Consider the following 17,112-nt stretch of genomic DNA (forward strand, 5'->3'; position numbering starts at 1 on the left):
AGTGATATTAGCAATTAGGCTCACTGCTCACTGCTGAGTTTCTAATGTGGAATACATTTCAGAGAACCTCATTTTCGTTTTATCTAAAGTGTGTGATGGTAGTACTGATCACAAATAAAATTCTCTACATTCAAATAATTTGGAACTATAGCGAGCTGTTATAAGTAGGAAATACTGAGGCCTTCAAAAACAAATTTACTTAAATTACATTACAAACTACAAACGTAAGATAAGCTGTAGATTAGAACAAATAAGCACTTTTCCTCTTAGAGCGGAAAATTCACGTGTAAAGAATTACTGATAACTGTTTCCTTGTCCACGTAAAGATAGTAGGCTTATAAGTGCTGTCACATATTTTCGAGGAATGCAAAACACATTGCACACAGCGCAATTTTGATTTTTGAAACTTCACCGCTGGTATGCGCGAGCCTAGAAGCGTAAAACTATTCGAAGTGGCAATATCCTTTAACCAACCATGTTTACATATGTTACTCGCGATAGTATAACGGAAATTACTGGGATATCGACATGAAACAACCGTACGCGGCATGTGGTTATCCGTGCAGTGCGATAATGAGTTGTACGTCACGAATATTCGCGTAATTATCGCAGCGTGCGAGACTTTTAGCTTGCAGAAGATACGAGGATTATGCAAACTGGGCACGAATTGACCAGGTACGAGGAAAAGATTTAAAAAAATTCTTTTCCTGTAGATTACTGTTAGGGTAATATAGACATCGAGTTTATAGAGAATAAGAAAGACGATTATAAAACTGATACATCTACATGCATAATTAAACATGAGAGCAGATGATATTGAGAAAATAATTCTAAGAAATTTTAAGAGTGATTGAATAAAAACAGATTAATAATTTAAGATTAATTTTATAACGCGTTAAGACTATTATTTCTCTTCATAAGCACGGTACGATATTCAATATAAACTCGTTTATAGAAAACGTTTATAGAAAACGAGTTTAACGGTTCCTTGATGAACATTCTAAAATGAAAAACAAAAAAAATATTCGAGAAGCAGTTTTCAGTGCGCAGCGATACTAAGCGATTCGATTGAGCCCTTCGATCCAGCAGCAAATCCCAGGGACCGATGTCACGGAACGCGCGGTGCATTTTGCCAGAAAAGAAGCGCAGACGTGAGTCTGACTGCGAACAGGGGCGGGTCCCTGCCCTTCGTCAATAAGAGCATGCTCCCTCGTATCCCTTTATATTTCGTTTTTCCGCTCCCCGCCTTCTACGTAGCTCCAGCTTCCTCTCGGCCACCCTTCGTCCTCGTCAACCTACACCCTTCGATCTTCGTTCTCTTCTCGATCTTTCCTTTCTCCCACACAATCAACCCTCTTGATCTCCCCATTCGTCTCTTCTTCACCCGCAAAACCACACATCATTTCATTCTCTCTTCCTCGCTCGAATTTCATCCCTCTGTCATTTTTATCCCTCCTCTCCCTCCCTCTCTTTCCCTCAGACAACCTCAAACCAGAGAACCTACAGGGAACGAGCTTTTTTTGGTAGCTCTCCAAATATACCCGCGGCACCGCGACGAGAAGCGAGTCGGGACGTTCGGCGCCGCGGCAGATCTCGCCGAGCGAAGCTGAGCGGAGCAGAGTCTCGGCGAGGCTCGAATATGCGCCCAAGGTGAATCCTGATGAACGTATCATCGATCGGTGGTTGCTGAACCACCCGCCAAGCTCGGTCCACGCGTGTACGCGCAAAGAGACGCGCTGGCTGCGAACCGCGCTACTGTTGCTTTCCGCTGCTGGAACATCGGCTCGATTCGAGCACCGGGACCTTTCCGCCAGACACCGCTCCCGACGTGCTCGTCGGGGTCCAGGAACACCGAGCAGAGGGACGAACGAGAGGGAGCAGTAAGAGGGAGCGAGAGAGATAGCCGACTTATCGATTGTCCTCGCGAGACGAGATACGAGACGTGCTGGGTTCGAGATCTCCACATCACGGCAGAATCAATTCGCGTGGCCCATGCGTGCCCTTCCGCGTGTGCATCCTCCGATCCTCGGGATCATTGTGGCATTAACGATCAGCGATCCCTGCCCTACGAACTGATGGTGTTTTCGGTGGCTGCGTACCGTGAGCGAGCGAGAAGGGTGGCTCGCCGCTGCTGGTGACAGATGCGAGAGGTTGCCGAGGAGAAAGTATGTGATCGGGACTTGTTATGTGGTTATTATACGTGTGATATTCTGTTTTGTTGTGAACTCGCCGGGATTCCTAAGTATACGCAGCGGCTAATTGGCGTTCTTGATCGATGTGAGTATTGTTTATCGCGTAGCTATTGCTATTTTTAGTGGCGGAGAGAGTGTGACTATGCGACAGGAATGCTCGCTAATCGCGTATAATATTATCGAATCGTTTGCTAGGATCGAGGATAAGAATGGAATTTAGAGGTTTTATTTCGAGAACCGTTCGTTGCGTGAACTGGGCTGCGAGTACTGGAGCTTTTCAACGTTCCATGGTTAACATTCCCCGCTTGACATTTCTTGAACGTAATTTGTGCGAGAGAGTCGGGATACTGTGGGAGAAAGGCGTTTTATTGCATACACGTTGGAATTATCTTGATTGAAAGCGATAGCAGGTGCTGTTTGTGAGGTGGTTTATCAGATTTTGGCTTGTGGTTGTACCACACCATGGTTTGACCTAATTCGAAAACGGAACAATGGTTGGTCTCGGTTATGTCGTTTTCGAAACGCGAAATGCAGAAAATTGACTCGTAACAGTTACACCGTGCAAATGAATCGTTAAGAAGTGAGCTACGCGAGGCTTAGTTTACCCAAATGTTTCTTGAAAGACATCGGTCACAATGCAATGACAACGTGACACTTCGACAAGCTGTGAAAAAGAAGGAATTTCTACATGATTGACATCGAAGATTGTCATGTGAGTGCCTATACAGTACTTCGTACGTGATCTTGCAAAGAAACTGTCTGCTCATGAATAATAACGCTTTAACCTCTCAGTTAATCTTGCGTCTCTCTTCGCGTGCCATAGTCTATAAACTCATCAAAAATAGCGGAAAACTGATCAAAATTAATTTTTTCATTTCAAAGATCTTTCGTTTTTTTTTTAGAAGAAAAAATACTATAAATAATCTTAACACTCGAAATTTATGTAACATATACAATAACTATATCTCCAATATTGCTCTAAGAAAATAAGATTTCAATATTTAACAGCGATGATAATAAAAAAAACATAGTTCAAATCATTTGCATACTCGCTATCGAGCACCTGCCTCGCTTTCATTTCATCTCTTCCAATAACGATGAAATTCCTCGAACAGGAGCAAAGTTACACACACAGTCACCGCCTGCTCGTGAATACGTACACAGTCGATACCAAAAGGTAGCAAACTCGATTGCGGTCGATCGATCGGTTTAATTGGCAAAGCACAGCTGTCTGTGGAGTAGTAGGTACTTAGCATTCCTAGTGTTCGAGCGACATCGAGAGACAACAGGAAAGACTGAGAGGAAGAATTCTCATCAGTCGTCGCTCAGAGTCGTCAAGCCAGAGGTCACGCGGGTACAAGTGCGCGAACTCGAAGCGTAACCTTTAAATCTTTTTAACCTTCCCTGCCTGGGGCTCTGTATTCTACATGAACGGAGGATGTTCGGCGAATCTATCCCTCGCGTAACATCGATACATTAACACTACTCGAAACGTAAACAAAGAATCGAACAAAACCGCGGGTTCCAATCGTGGAAGTGAAAAAAAAATGGAGAAGGAGGGGATACAAGATGAGAGTATCATCCAAATCGTTCCGAACAAAGTCGGGGGAGCACTTTATTCGCACTTGTCAAGCAATCACTTGAATATTCCGGAAAAGAGGGAGATAGGACGATGGAGAGGAGAAGGGACACAGAGAACGCGGAGGTGGATAGAGAATAATGTTGCGAGGGCTGTAGGGAACTAGAGGAGGAATCGAGAGAAGGGAGGACGGACAACAGGATAGAGAGAAAACAAGACTTCCTCGATTGCTGTTAACGACGGACAAGAGATTATCCAGTTGAGAGTGCGAGATCCTCTAACGCAATGCAGCTAGTTACGTTTCGTCGTTCTCGAGCTTCTGACACCAGTCAGGGTTTGTTGCTGATTAAGCATTTCTATTTGGTGGCAGGTAAACAGGGACACGACCGATCAATTGGCAACGATTGGGATAGACCGAAATCATTTCGGCGCGACGATGAGGGGCTGAAACGAGGCGGGCGATCAAAGCTGTTCGAGTGGTGCTAATGCAACGGAACGGATGAATTGCGGGGAACTATGCTGGCATATTGTACAACACCGTTTTCGATCGAAGGTGAGAGAGAAAGACATGTCGGCCTTTTGCAATTAGAACGGCGGACGTGCGAATGATACCACAGTCACCGCAAATTTGATGCGTATCGCGGCTGCTTGTCGCCATAAAAGTCAATTTTAGTGCGTTGATGCGAAATCAGGGGCGACGATATTGATTGGTAGAGGACTTTCTGAAAACTCTGCACTTTATCAGACTTTTGGCTCTGAAAACGACGATTATGATTATTTAAGCAATATTTTATTTAACTTTTTAATTTAATTAATTGGTAGATTAATTGGTAACTGAACAGAGATGTTGCTGTCATGCAGAGTGACATTATTTTGAAATTATGATTCAACATTTGAAGTATTTTAATTCTCATTCCTCTGGGATTCACGAGCTGACACTTATTCATAAAAACAACATCTACAATTGGATGACTGATAAAGTACATGGACCGTGACACTTAATTAAACGTAGCAATGACATGTGGGATCATTTCTCGAAAAAATATGATTTCTTGTGCCATTCGGTTAAAATAGGATTAAAATATTTCTCTATATTATTATAATCACTGTCTGCTCATCTGTCTATCAAATGAAAAACGTGGAAATTCCATTCCATTATCATAAAAAAATTAATTTTGTTGTGCCTTTAAAAACAGAAGAAACAAATATATAAATATAAGTAATAGCGATCTAATCAAAGAAATGAATGATTTAATAGCTCTAATAATTTTAGCGTTAAGTAAAACTCCAAATTTTATTGAACATTATCGTTAATCTAAACAGGGGGCAAGCAATACGCAAATTCTTATTTGATTACGCTATCAAATCACGCAGCGTGCTATTCATTATTGATAGGACGTTACATACTGTGCCCTATCGCAGAACATCGTGTGCTATTAAGTCGTCGGACTGAGAGTGACTATAGGATCGATAAGAAATACCCTGAATAATTTGTTCACCGTATCCTTCGTTATATATAGCTTCAAGTCATCCATTCTACTACCCAAGTCTATTCTATCTCGCCTTTTCCATCAGTGATTTTTAAATTTGTCAATAGATCTTTCCCTCCAATGCGAAATCCGATGTTTGTTGCACGGAATTTTTCACAAATTGAAATTCCACTTTTGGTTATTCAGCAAGGCACAAAACGGAGTACATTTTACTAATAAATTAATGCCTTGTTAAGCTTAAGTAATTTTTTTAGTAAAATGCGTGACAGCTTACTTTAAATGAAGCTCTTCAGATATTATATCATTATTCACTGAAAGGGACAAGTTTTTCTACTTAAAAGATATACATACTTTATTAAGATTAATATATCTCTTAAATCAATTCAAGAATAAGGGTTATCGTCGCTGCGAACACTGTTGGAATTAAACATGTATTTTTTTTAAACCAAATTTGTTACACGCGAGCATTGCTGCGTTATAAATATTTTAAAAAAGTAGCTTTCAGATATCGTGATTAAAAGGTTTGTATAATTTCCGGGCCATTGCGGTTAGCTATGGTCGAACAACTGTGGCGAAAGGTTCATAAAAAAGAAGAGAAGAGAATTAGTGGATGCGTTTCCAGTGATTCGTACCGCTGAATTGTTGCGATTGGCTAAAAACTGCGAGTATTCCGAGAATTCCGATCGATGTTTGCACCCTGACAATAGATATTGCAACTGCGATATTTTTCCCTTAACGAGGAAAGGATTTTCACGATGAATTGAAATCATTTAATAACTCATGTTTTCTGTGGCCACAATACATAATAAATTGCCTCGTATTAAATACTTTTAGATTATATTTTTATTCTGAAAAGCCCGAATATTGATGAAATCAGAGGTCACTTTATTAGTAACGCGATTGAAGGTGCAAATATTTTCCATATTTCTAAAATTGTTGTTAAATGCGCGGTAAAAACAATTATTAGTAATCGAAAAAAAATTCAAAAAAATAACCATGTGTAAAGATATTAAAAGGAAAATGAAGGTTGGATTCATTTCGCTATTGATAGTACCATTAGGAGACATCATCTTCGTTATTACTGGTATACCGGAAATTATGAAATATTGGCGAATCAGTTATTCCATTTCCGCCAATCACCGCTTCATTTCATCGTCTAGTTCACTCTCTCACTTTTACCAGCGGTCTTTGCGTCCTGCAGAAGTTTCCTAAGGGTATACCAATGATAATTCCTTTTATATCTTACACGTATACGCAGTACTTTAATGCATCCAATATGATCTTTCATTATTATCCCGATATAAATTTTATTTGAGTGCATTATGATGAAAAACGGTACCCTGAAATAAATCGAATTCACGCTTCATAAATATTTGCATACTCTGGCCTCCCATTAGAAGTTTCAGGATCCCTCGCTTCCTATCAGAATATTCATCTTCTCATTATAATCTTGATACAAAAATAACTTTATGTTATCGAGAGTATCTTATACCCAAGTTTCAAAAATTATTTGTACCAAAGACTTCATTTTCAGAGCTGAAATATCATGAAATATTATTTTCTCTGCAACACCTACGAAATATACAGAAGAATTTCTATCTCCCAGAAATTTTCGAGAAAGAAGAGAATTTTCAATGAATTTTACTCAAAATTCGCATAAAAAATCGTTATTTGAGAGAAATTTCCAGGAAAGAAAAAGAAATTTCAATTTCTCGTTCATAAAAGTATCGGTAAGGTTTCCCCGAACCCGAAACCGCAAAAGCTAATTGCAATTATGAACGTAACCGCCGAGATCCTAGCGAGAGATCCTTGAGGGAGTAGTTCGCTAAGTTCGAGGGCTTCGGACTTGCACCGAGTTCTCGGTCTGGTCACGAGCTAATTTCTAGGCGATGAAAACCGTCGTTCGAGGGCGACATGATCACGCGATTCGTTCCGAGAACGATCGGCGCCAAAGCTACGGCCACCGTGACTAGGACGAAGGGTGAGAAGAACGTGTGCGTGTGAAGTTGCGTGTGCTCTTTTACAGAATATATCGAGCGGCCATACGAGGAAACTACGGAGTAATGATCAGTGTTACACGGTCTGGGTTGGTGACCGCGGATCAGAGACAGGCGAGTCACACTGTGCACGATTGGCGGCGAAAATTTCGCCTCACTAGTAACGCATTGCTGAGGATATTTCTCAGTCTTTGTTATATCACCGGCACCTACGGTGCTTCGAGGGACAGAATGCCACGCGGCACCAAGGAGCTGCAAATCGCTCTTAGCAGGCCACCGCAGCCTGGCCACTGCGACTTCGAGAAAAGCTGCGACTGGTCGTGGAACCAATTGCACGGGTTCAAGAGGGTGACTGCACCGATAAGAGGAAGACGAGGGCCTACTGTGGATGCTAGTCAGTCGGAGAAAGGTAAAGTGTAATTGAGAATTCGATTAAGTAGTTCCTTATGAGCTTGTAGTTCTATTTATATTCTGTATGTAATTCTATCTGTATTCTACCTTTTGTGTGTTGGGGAGACTGATTTGGGCTGCCAGTGTATGAGGAAATTGTTAACTGTGAAAAGAGTTTTTTGCGCAGGTTATAATGTTTATTTCTGAGAAGTGAATATTACTTTTTCCTAGGGCACTTTTTGTGGTACACTGGCAGTGGGAGTGTGGAAATTTGGTCTTCCGCGATCCCTCGAACAGGATCCCATTGTGAATTGGAATTATCCTTATACCAAGTGCAGATGAATGAAGGATTTATCCGCTTAATTATAATCACAAATGAAACGAAATCGATTGCAGTGACTAGACAAGGAAATAATAATGAAACGTACGTTATTACTTGATCCACTACTACTAAATACAGAATATTCGAGAGATCCTCTAACGTGTTTGCAGATGGGAGATAATGCGATTTAAGCTAGGACCAATTACCCAACCGCATCGACTGCTCTTCGAAATGGTGGTGCCATATCCAAACTCTAGTGTGGCAATTGATAACATTCGTCTGATTGAGTGTTTTCCAGGTACCTTAATCCTTTCACCTAGCTCTTATTACCATATTAAATAAACACTGGTGCTATAAAATCGAAATATCACGCACAGATGTCAGTATCTACTTGAAGAGAACAACTTGTCTTGTTTGCAGAATTGACACCTGTAGGAACAGCTTGCACAGAGAATATGTTCCGTTGCAACAATGGCTCGTGCTTAAACAAAACGCGTGTCTGCGACCTGACCAAAGACTGCGCCGACGGCGAGGACGAGGAAGCCGACTGCCGTAATTGTCAAATTACTACTTCCCCTTTTCGTGTCCAGTTCGTCGAATTTACGACAGACTATAATTGAAGAACGTTTCAGACAAAATACCGGAGAACGCCAGGTGTAATTTCGAGAGTGGATGGTGCGGTTGGAGAAACGTACCTGGTAGACCCCTAAATTGGACTCTCCATCGGGGTCCGACGCCGTCTGACAAAACTGGGCCTAGCTATGATCACACGTACCGCAATGCCTCAGGTATGTACACATACTTATAAAGAAAACAAGCAGATTCTTCTATGCATGATAATAGATTAAACATTTTTTATTCTTTCCCTCTAGAAACTATACTATAATTATTTTCATTTGGTAACAGGGACCTATGCGTACGTGAATATGTCTAAACGAGTGGACTACGGCAGTCGTGGTACTATCGAGAGTCCATTATACAATCCAACGCCACCTTACAGCAGCGATCCAGAAAGTCCTTATTATAAATCTTGTCAAGTAAGTCGTTTCTTGTTTGACAAAGTAGCTGATATCGTAGCACAGATTAATATGTTTCTATTATTCTTTTCACAGGTACGTTTCTTCTTTCATCAGTATGGTGCGCACAGTGGTTCCCTTGGATTATATTTGGTCCAAGTGAACCCACATCAAAACCATTCCAAGGCACTGTGGTGGTCTTATGGCGATATGAGCGATATTTGGTATAATCAGGCTATCCCCTTGCCTGATATCAGATATAGGTATTTAGTAGGAAAATATTTTGATAGCAAAGTAAGTATAATTTCTTATATCTAGTGTACATATCATGTACCCAGGTATTTCCTGCAATTCGAGGCGAGTAGGAGCTTCTCGTCAAAGGGCGATGTAGCGATCGATGATTTTTCTTTGAGTCCAGAGTGTTTTGGAATTGGTAAATTTTTGGATTTTTTAATAATAATATAGCTTTATATGTATTCTAAACATTTGTCATTTTTTCCTAGGTGTCCCTCCAGATGTTGTGGGAGATTTTAATTATTATAACCCTGTCATAGACTCGGAAAGAGTTCCAGATCAGCACGGAGATTTTGTTAATGAAACTGGTAAGCGTAATGAACCATGTAACTAGTATTTTTTAAATTAATTTCATTGTTTAAAAACTATGTTCAATTTTTTAAACACATTCATTTTTTAAATTCATTCGTTTCTAGTCATACGAGTTACAACTTGCGGAGCCACTGGCAGAATGGGTCCCACCCCCGAACAATGCGCCGAAGAGTACAATGGAACAGATACAAAATTAGTTGTAGAGGACTCCTCCCCCAATTTGAACGGAGTCCAACAGTGGACAGTTCCCCGTGGTGGATATTATACGTGAGGTTTTCTTATCTTATAATTTTACCTCATTAACAAATTTACTATGATCCATCTGACCACTTTTAGTTTAATTGGAGTTGGTGCTCGCGGAGGAAAAGGCTCTAGCGCTATGGGCAGCACACTAGGGGCCCTTGTTCGTGGAGTGATCGAACTGGAAAAGGGCGAACAACTGTACTTCATGGTGGGACAACCAGGAACAGATGCGTGTCCTAAAGTAAGAAATATTAATCACCCAAAGGTGCTAGATTTCCAAAAATCTTTTTCAAAATTTTCCAATTACGAATGGTGCATGTAACTTGCAGAACTTAGGATTGAAAATACACAGTTGTCAAACTGCTGACCAATCCTTTGGGCTATATCCAACAGGGACTCTTTCCATAGTACGCGAGGTGATGAAAATTCAGATAAAAGATGGAGGTGGAGGTGGTGGTGGGGCAACTTACATCTTCAGGGTGAGTGAAGACTCTTAGTTCTCTTATAATAATAATTGTCCTCAGATTATTAATCACTCTATTATATTCTAGTTAAAAAATAATGGAGAGCAACAACCCATACTGATCGCAGCAGGCGGTGGTGGCCTAGGAATGGGACAGTTTATCGGTAACGGTGTCCAGCACGGACGAGGAGTCGCTCCTTTCGCGAAGCCACCAATTTCCTACGCAATTTTCTCCACGAAAGCAGGTCAGTGATATTTACTTACACAACCAGCTTTAGGCCAATTTCGAGTCTTTAATAATCCTTCTTCAATAACGTTTGAGAGACGAGAAGGAATTCATGTGTACCGTTTCCAATTCCGAAACTGCAATTTATCCCTAATTTGCGTCCTCGATGCAGACACGAGAACAGCTTTCAAGCTCGACGTTTCAATTTTATTCAGCCGATTCACGTGCTCGTCAGTGCAGTAATGTGCATCAATCCACGCTTAGTTATAACTGCTTCGAAACTGTGTTAATTACGCAAATCTCGCTGGCACAGGTGGCCCTGGCGGCGGGTGGAATGGGTCATCGAGCAGCGATTTGGGCCAACGAACTTCCGCTGGCATGCCCCTCACTCGAGGCGGCATAGGAGGGATTGGTTGCGGTCCCGGAAATCAGAGCCACGGTAACGGAGGATTCGGTGGTGGAGGTGGTGGCTGTCTTTCAGGCGGTGGTGGTGGCGGTTACATAGGTGAGGAATCGATATCAATGCGACTTCACGTGCGCCCGCGAAATTTACAGCTCATTTGCATCTTGGAAACACAGGATCACGTGTTCCGTTTAATTACCATTGCGTTTGAAAACTGAATTGTCCCAGTTTCAACGTGTGGAGACGAAACGATGCGTTGCTTTTAATGGACTAAAGAGTTCAACTTCTATATGATGTCCAAATAAAGACGAAGGCCTCTGGTTCGATCATAGTATACTTTAATGAAGATATATTGATTTAGGTGGTGATACTGGTCAGAAGGAATCAGGGAATGGTGAGGGTGGTTATTCGTACGCCAGTCAGGAGCTTACATACATTAACATCCAGCCAGCGATAAACCACGGGCCTGGCGAGGTTTACATTATCCCTGCTATCAGTGGTTGTGGCTGTGACTTCCGTTGTGTCGCTCTTGATCGGTATCTCAGTGAGACAAAGTGTCTCTGCCCGCCAGGCTGGCTACTGAGCAACGACTCGAAATCTTGTGTCAGTAAGTAGCGAATCAATTGAGCCATTCGCTTTGAATAAGCTTCAGTGGAATTATATTATCTCTTTTCTTTTCTCAATCCCTAGTGGCTGACGATTTAAAGGCCAGCCATCAGACGTTCTTGATACTACTGGTAACAGTGAGCATCGGCCTACTCTTCGCCTTCGTCGCCCTCTGCCTACTACTTTGTAAGAAACTGTTAAATAATATCGTGAGATATGTAATTTTTCGTAACATCGAAGATGTGATATTTTTCTAACTTTTCCATTAAGTACGATAGAATATATATTTGTAATAAATGAACATTATAAACCGAATAATGATATGCAATGCCTCAACTCACTTCAAATACGAATCGCTTTTGTGAATAGATAATCGTTATCAAAGTCGAATGGCGCTTTTACGTCGGCGACAAGTAATGTTTGGTAATGGAACCGAATTAACGTCGCTACGCGCCGTTTCCGACACTATGATGACAGAATTCAATCCGAACTATGAGTTCGCTGGGAATCTCTATAGCTTTAAAGATTTGCCACAGATACCCCGTGAATATATCACTTTGGTAAAGTGAGTAAACATTCCGCTAATGATATAGATCGAATCATATTATCATGGATGTAACTAAATGGACATTTCCCAGTGACGTTAAGCGACCGATTTTCTACATGATCGATTTTTGTCATAGACCACTCGGCCAAGGGGCCTTCGGTGAAGTATTTCAAGGTGTATGCAAATACAGGCGTAACGAGGAGCTCCCTGTTGCCGTGAAAACGATCCCATCCTCGTCTAGGCCCCAAACCGAGGCCGATTTCATGATGGAAGCACTAATAATGAGCAAATTCAATCACCCGAACATAGTGCATTTCATTGGGGTCTCATTCGACAAGAATCCAAAGTACATAGTTCTAGAGCTACTCGCTGGCGGCAACTTGAAGAATTTCCTTCGCGAGGAGAGACCACGCGCGGTATAAAATGCTCAGCTTAAAACCGCATATTGTGTTTATTTCTTTTACAGCCTGTTGATATTTTTACTATAAGTGATTGTGCAGTTTTCAATCCTCATTTTATATAGGATTTCTATATTTTCGTCTATGAATTGCTGTAGCCGCTGCTTATTGTACTTAATTTCGTTTTCAGTTCCCTTACGTTTGTTTAACTATGTGTTGTTCTGGATTATAATTTAAACAGGGGCAACTTTATATTTTTGGCGGTCGACGTCATTGGGGTGCATGCCTATATTCCTGTTTTGGCAGGACCGACCCACCTTGTTGATGATGCTGGATCTCATAATGTGCGCCTACGACGTTGCAAACGGTTGCAAATACATGGAGGAGGCACGTTTCATCCACCGTGATATCGCGGCAAGGAACTGCTTGCTCACGTGTAAAGAGCCCGGTCGAGTAGTGAAAATCGCTGACTTCGGTATGGCCAAAGATATCTACAGAAGCGATTACTACAGAAAGGGGGGCAAGGCCATGTTACCTATCAAATGGATGCCGCCAGAGAGCTTCTTGGACGGAATATTCACAACGAAAACCGACGTCTGGTGAGTTTTCCATTTCTATTATAAATTTACATATTATATTCGCCAATTAAAAATAAAGTTACGGTTACTCAGAGATTTTATTTCAAAGAGTTATTAAATTCACATACTCAGGTTCTAAAGATTTTACTTGTGTATTAAAACTGACGAAACTGGCCCAGAATTGCAATAAGTAGAAGTAAGATAGCTAGAGGGAAATAGAATACAGCTCAATGAATTTTCACAATGAATTAATGTTCTAAATACATGAGAACTAAGTCGTGAGTCACTGCATATGTTAGTTGTTATAGATGAAGCGAGTGAATACAATCTCAAAAGCGTCAAACAATTATCAGACAGTTAGCGTTACAGTCACTTATCACAGTATGTGACCAATCAACTTTTGGTTGTAGGGCGTTTGGCGTGTTACTGTGGGAGATAATGTCCTTCGGATACATACCCTACACAGGCTGTACTAATAGAGAAACCATGACGATGGTAACGTCGGGTGTTCGTCTAGAGAAGCCAGCGGGATGCCCTGACCCTATTTATGGTATAATGACGCGATGTTGGCAGCCACGACCAGAAGACAGGCCTAGTTTTGCTACCATTGTCGAGAGGATCGGTTACTGTTTACAGGTGTTTACTGTTTACAAGTCCTAAAATTGTATTCCTTTTACTAATCCTATTTAATTTCAACATTTAATACCTATGTAGGATCCTGATGTGGTAAATCATCCAACACCCAATTTCGATGTTTTACCGATCTGTGATCGCGAGGTAACGATCATGAGACCAGATCCAGAGGCAGAGTGTATCAATGTACAATCCGAGGTGAGTAAATCGTCAATTTCATTTCCTAGCAAGATAACGACGAATTTAACACAAGCCAGTCAATATTGACACTGCGATATATTTTCTGAAAATAAACACACAGTTGGACGCATGTGGGTATATGCAGCCTAGGATTATCGATCCAAGATCAGCGAGTCAGCGTTTAGCTCAGGCAGCGGCTGCCGCTATTCCTGCAAATCCCAGAATTGGAAACCCCAACAGAACAGATTCGAACGAAAGGAGTCTGATGCAATTGACAGATCCCCCAGAACAGTTTCGAAATAATCCATATGGCTCTAATACAGATACCTCTGAACAGACTCTCAGCGGAAATACGAGTTACAACGAAAACGATGATAAAGAGGTACGAGTGATTAGTAACGAATTAGGCTTGCTCAGATATTACAAAACAGAGATATCAAATCATATGTTTATCAGTAATTTTGCGTTAAGGAATCCAGATGATAGCCTATCATTAGAGTGCAGTATCTGAGGCACTTATTATATGTGTACTGTAATTCTGGTTCTAAGTGGACGACTGTTTGCAGAGTAAACGCAACGCTGATAGTACAAGTCGAGATGAAAACAAAGTACATCGAACTTCAAAGGACATCGAAAATAGCGGTAAGTTAAGCGTCGCGGATAATGGTAACAACCGTCCAGCGAAGATCGAGAGTCTTCGAAGCAGCACGGTCGACGTAACCGACGTGGACAGGAGGAATGGCAACGAGAGTGTGACCACTACCGATACTAATTCGGATTCATTAATCGTTGCCTCGGATTCACCGCCTGACACGACGAACTCGTCACCGAACACACGTACCTGCTCTCCTAGTCACACTGGCCTAAATACAACTGCTACTAATGTCAATGGAATGTTAAAGAAAAACACCCTGAAGGCTGCTCTCAGTTTAGACCCCAGCGCTTTGTGCCGTGGCACGATACCCTACGAAAAGATAGCGTTCTCGCCACCGCCTCAGCGTTCTAGCACACCTGGGAGCATGGAGCTCAAGAAGGTCACACCTGGGAGCGTGGAGCTTAAAAAGGTAAATCAAGTAGTTGTACGTGCCACTTCTGTTATTCTGGGTGGTATAATTGGAAGAGGGGTGCATGTACAAGAGAAGAAAAGTCGAAAATATAGAACATTTTTTCATGTAGATTCACTCCTCTTTTTTAATTTATACTACTAGTTCACTATGTATAAATCCTCTTGCTTTGTATAGTACAATACAAGTGTTTGATAACTGTATTGTTATATGGCGAGTTATCAAAGTTTCTGGATTGATAAACAAGCTAGAAAAATAAAAAATATTGTAATTTAAAATAGTAGCGATTGCTACTTCTCTTTCTCTAATCAAGGAAAAGATGTTCGGAAACTTTCCCTCGCCACTGTACTAAAAAACCCACAAAGTATCTAATTTTTCGAAAACACGAATTATATTAACACTCGCGAAAGTCGATGTCGTATTTCTGTCCAAGAAAGGAATTCTATCGATGCTTATCCCTGAATTCGTTTCATCGCAGTTCTATGTATGATGGAACTATCGTCTCTCTGTTCTTCACACGAAGGATCCACTGGGCCATGAGCTACCAAGGGAAGAGGAATGCTCCTGCTGAGATTTGTACAAAGGGGAGTGACAGAGCTCCCCGATTACCGCTGTTGGAAAGCGCGCAATCGATAGTAAATCACTGCAACGATCCACAACGACAACTGCAGTCTCGTCAGCGACGCGTTTTGTGGAGTCCTCGTCTTCTCTGTGGATACGAGACGAAGAATGCACGCGTCGCGCGTACTCCGAGGAGACTCTCCTATGAGAGGATACAACGTGTGTGAATCCAGAAGAACTGGGTCGATTCGTTCTCTATTTTTTCTCTCCTTTTTTGTATTTTATCTCCCGCCAGAAACTACTTTCGTCCATAGCAGAGGGAAGAGTTTAATTGCGTTTATTAAATGGATGGTCACGCGTTCTACTGCGCGTACAATAATCAGAGATCAGTGCCACGAGTAGATAACCGTATTGACGAATATCGAATGAGGCATCTGCTACTGATATAAGGAATTGTTAAATAACCGTCCATTATTAAATTCAACTAAATCCTTTTTCTCGACACGTGCTGTCACTTACAACTGCGTAATGGTATACGTACAGATGAATTATTTCATACTGGTCTAATATATAATGAGACTTAAGAAAGTTGCTCTGACCTAGGTTTGTGCGAACTTTAGGACTTTAAAATTTTGAAAATCTGACAGTTTGAAAGCTTGAAAAGTTTTAAATTTGAATACATTTGAAAATTCAAAAATTTAAGAGTCCGTGTTTAAATAAAAATTTGACCAGAATTAAATAAGTTTCTTACTCTTACCATACGTGTCACAGAATATACGTACAATTATCTTTGTGTCTGGTGTAAGAACAATAGTGATAAATAGCATACCTTGTGACACCGAATTTCGAACACATTCCATCACATATTCCAGATACACAAACAAATTATCGAAAGAAACTACGTAGATATATACGAATATATATAAAATAGCTGGTTGTAAGTTTATCATCGGCGTTCCTCCTGCAGAAAGGTAACAAACCAAGATCCTTCTTGTTCTCTGTAAAATGATGCAGGACGAACATCGGACATGTGAAATATAATGCTGTGAAAATCGTTAAGGTCTCCAGCAACGTAACAGAGTTGTATAATACAAATACGTATAAGACAGAGATTTAAAAAAGAGGATTGTATGTGTGTCTGTGTGAATGAAAGAGAGAGTGTGTGAGAGAGAGAGACAATACGCTATACAGAAGACTTAATTTACACCGAAGAGAAGGTAAAGGTAAAAATGACATGCAGGCGGCGTTCTTTCTACACATACCTATGAACCTTTATATATACATATATTATACTATACCTATCACAAAATTCTAGAAAAAGGCTGGGTAATAATCCTCGATATGTTATAACATAGTAACGGACAACGATTGCAATTATATGCGGCAGGGATGAGGATCGAATTTCGAATTGCACTGAGATGCTCGTTTTTGTGTCATCGTTCTTGCCGTGGAGAAACTACCTGAATGTTGATGCATGAGAATTAATTAGGGTATCCTCGCCTACCTCGTTGACTTGTTGTTAACTTTGAGAGAACGATGAACGGTGGAATAAGTGTCCGTTTCTAACATCGAGATCTCGTTGCACGCGAATCTCTATCGCGGAAACGGCCAGAAACGA

The 17,112-nt window shown here is 41.1% G+C and overlaps 1 protein-coding gene across 2 annotated transcripts; it reads left to right on the forward strand.

Moving 5' to 3' along the window:
• Positions 1–3,983: 3,983 nt before the first annotated feature.
• Positions 3,984–15,650, forward strand: Alk (Anaplastic lymphoma kinase). 2 transcript variants are annotated; one of them, XM_076380149.1, is made up of 26 exons: positions 3,984–4,065; positions 4,142–4,324; positions 7,288–7,667; positions 7,880–8,072; positions 8,141–8,268; positions 8,391–8,522; positions 8,603–8,758; positions 8,877–9,007; positions 9,083–9,249; positions 9,325–9,419; positions 9,490–9,588; positions 9,697–9,859; positions 9,929–10,076; positions 10,165–10,314; positions 10,387–10,543; positions 10,838–11,029; positions 11,289–11,534; positions 11,618–11,719; positions 11,903–12,098; positions 12,217–12,496; positions 12,785–13,077; positions 13,467–13,692; positions 13,771–13,887; positions 13,991–14,251; positions 14,436–14,933; positions 15,457–15,650. In XM_076380149.1, exons 3-26 carry the CDS (start codon positions 7,325–7,327, stop codon positions 15,502–15,504), a joined length of 4,521 nt encoding a protein of 1,506 aa, XP_076236264.1. In that variant the 5' UTR covers positions 3,984–4,065; positions 4,142–4,324; positions 7,288–7,324; the 3' UTR covers positions 15,505–15,650. The 2 variants fall into 2 exon arrangements, with proteins under 2 accessions (XP_076236264.1, XP_076236265.1); XM_076380150.1 differs by lacking the exon at positions 3,984–4,065 and having other exon boundaries at positions 4,076–4,324; positions 15,412–15,557.
• The last annotated feature ends 1,462 nt before the right edge of the window (positions 15,651–17,112 follow it).

The sequence above is a fragment of the Calliopsis andreniformis genome, chromosome 6 (genome assembly GCF_051401765.1).
Source record: "Calliopsis andreniformis isolate RMS-2024a chromosome 6, iyCalAndr_principal, whole genome shotgun sequence".
NCBI classification, from domain to species: Eukaryota; Metazoa; Arthropoda; class Insecta; order Hymenoptera; family Andrenidae; genus Calliopsis; species Calliopsis andreniformis.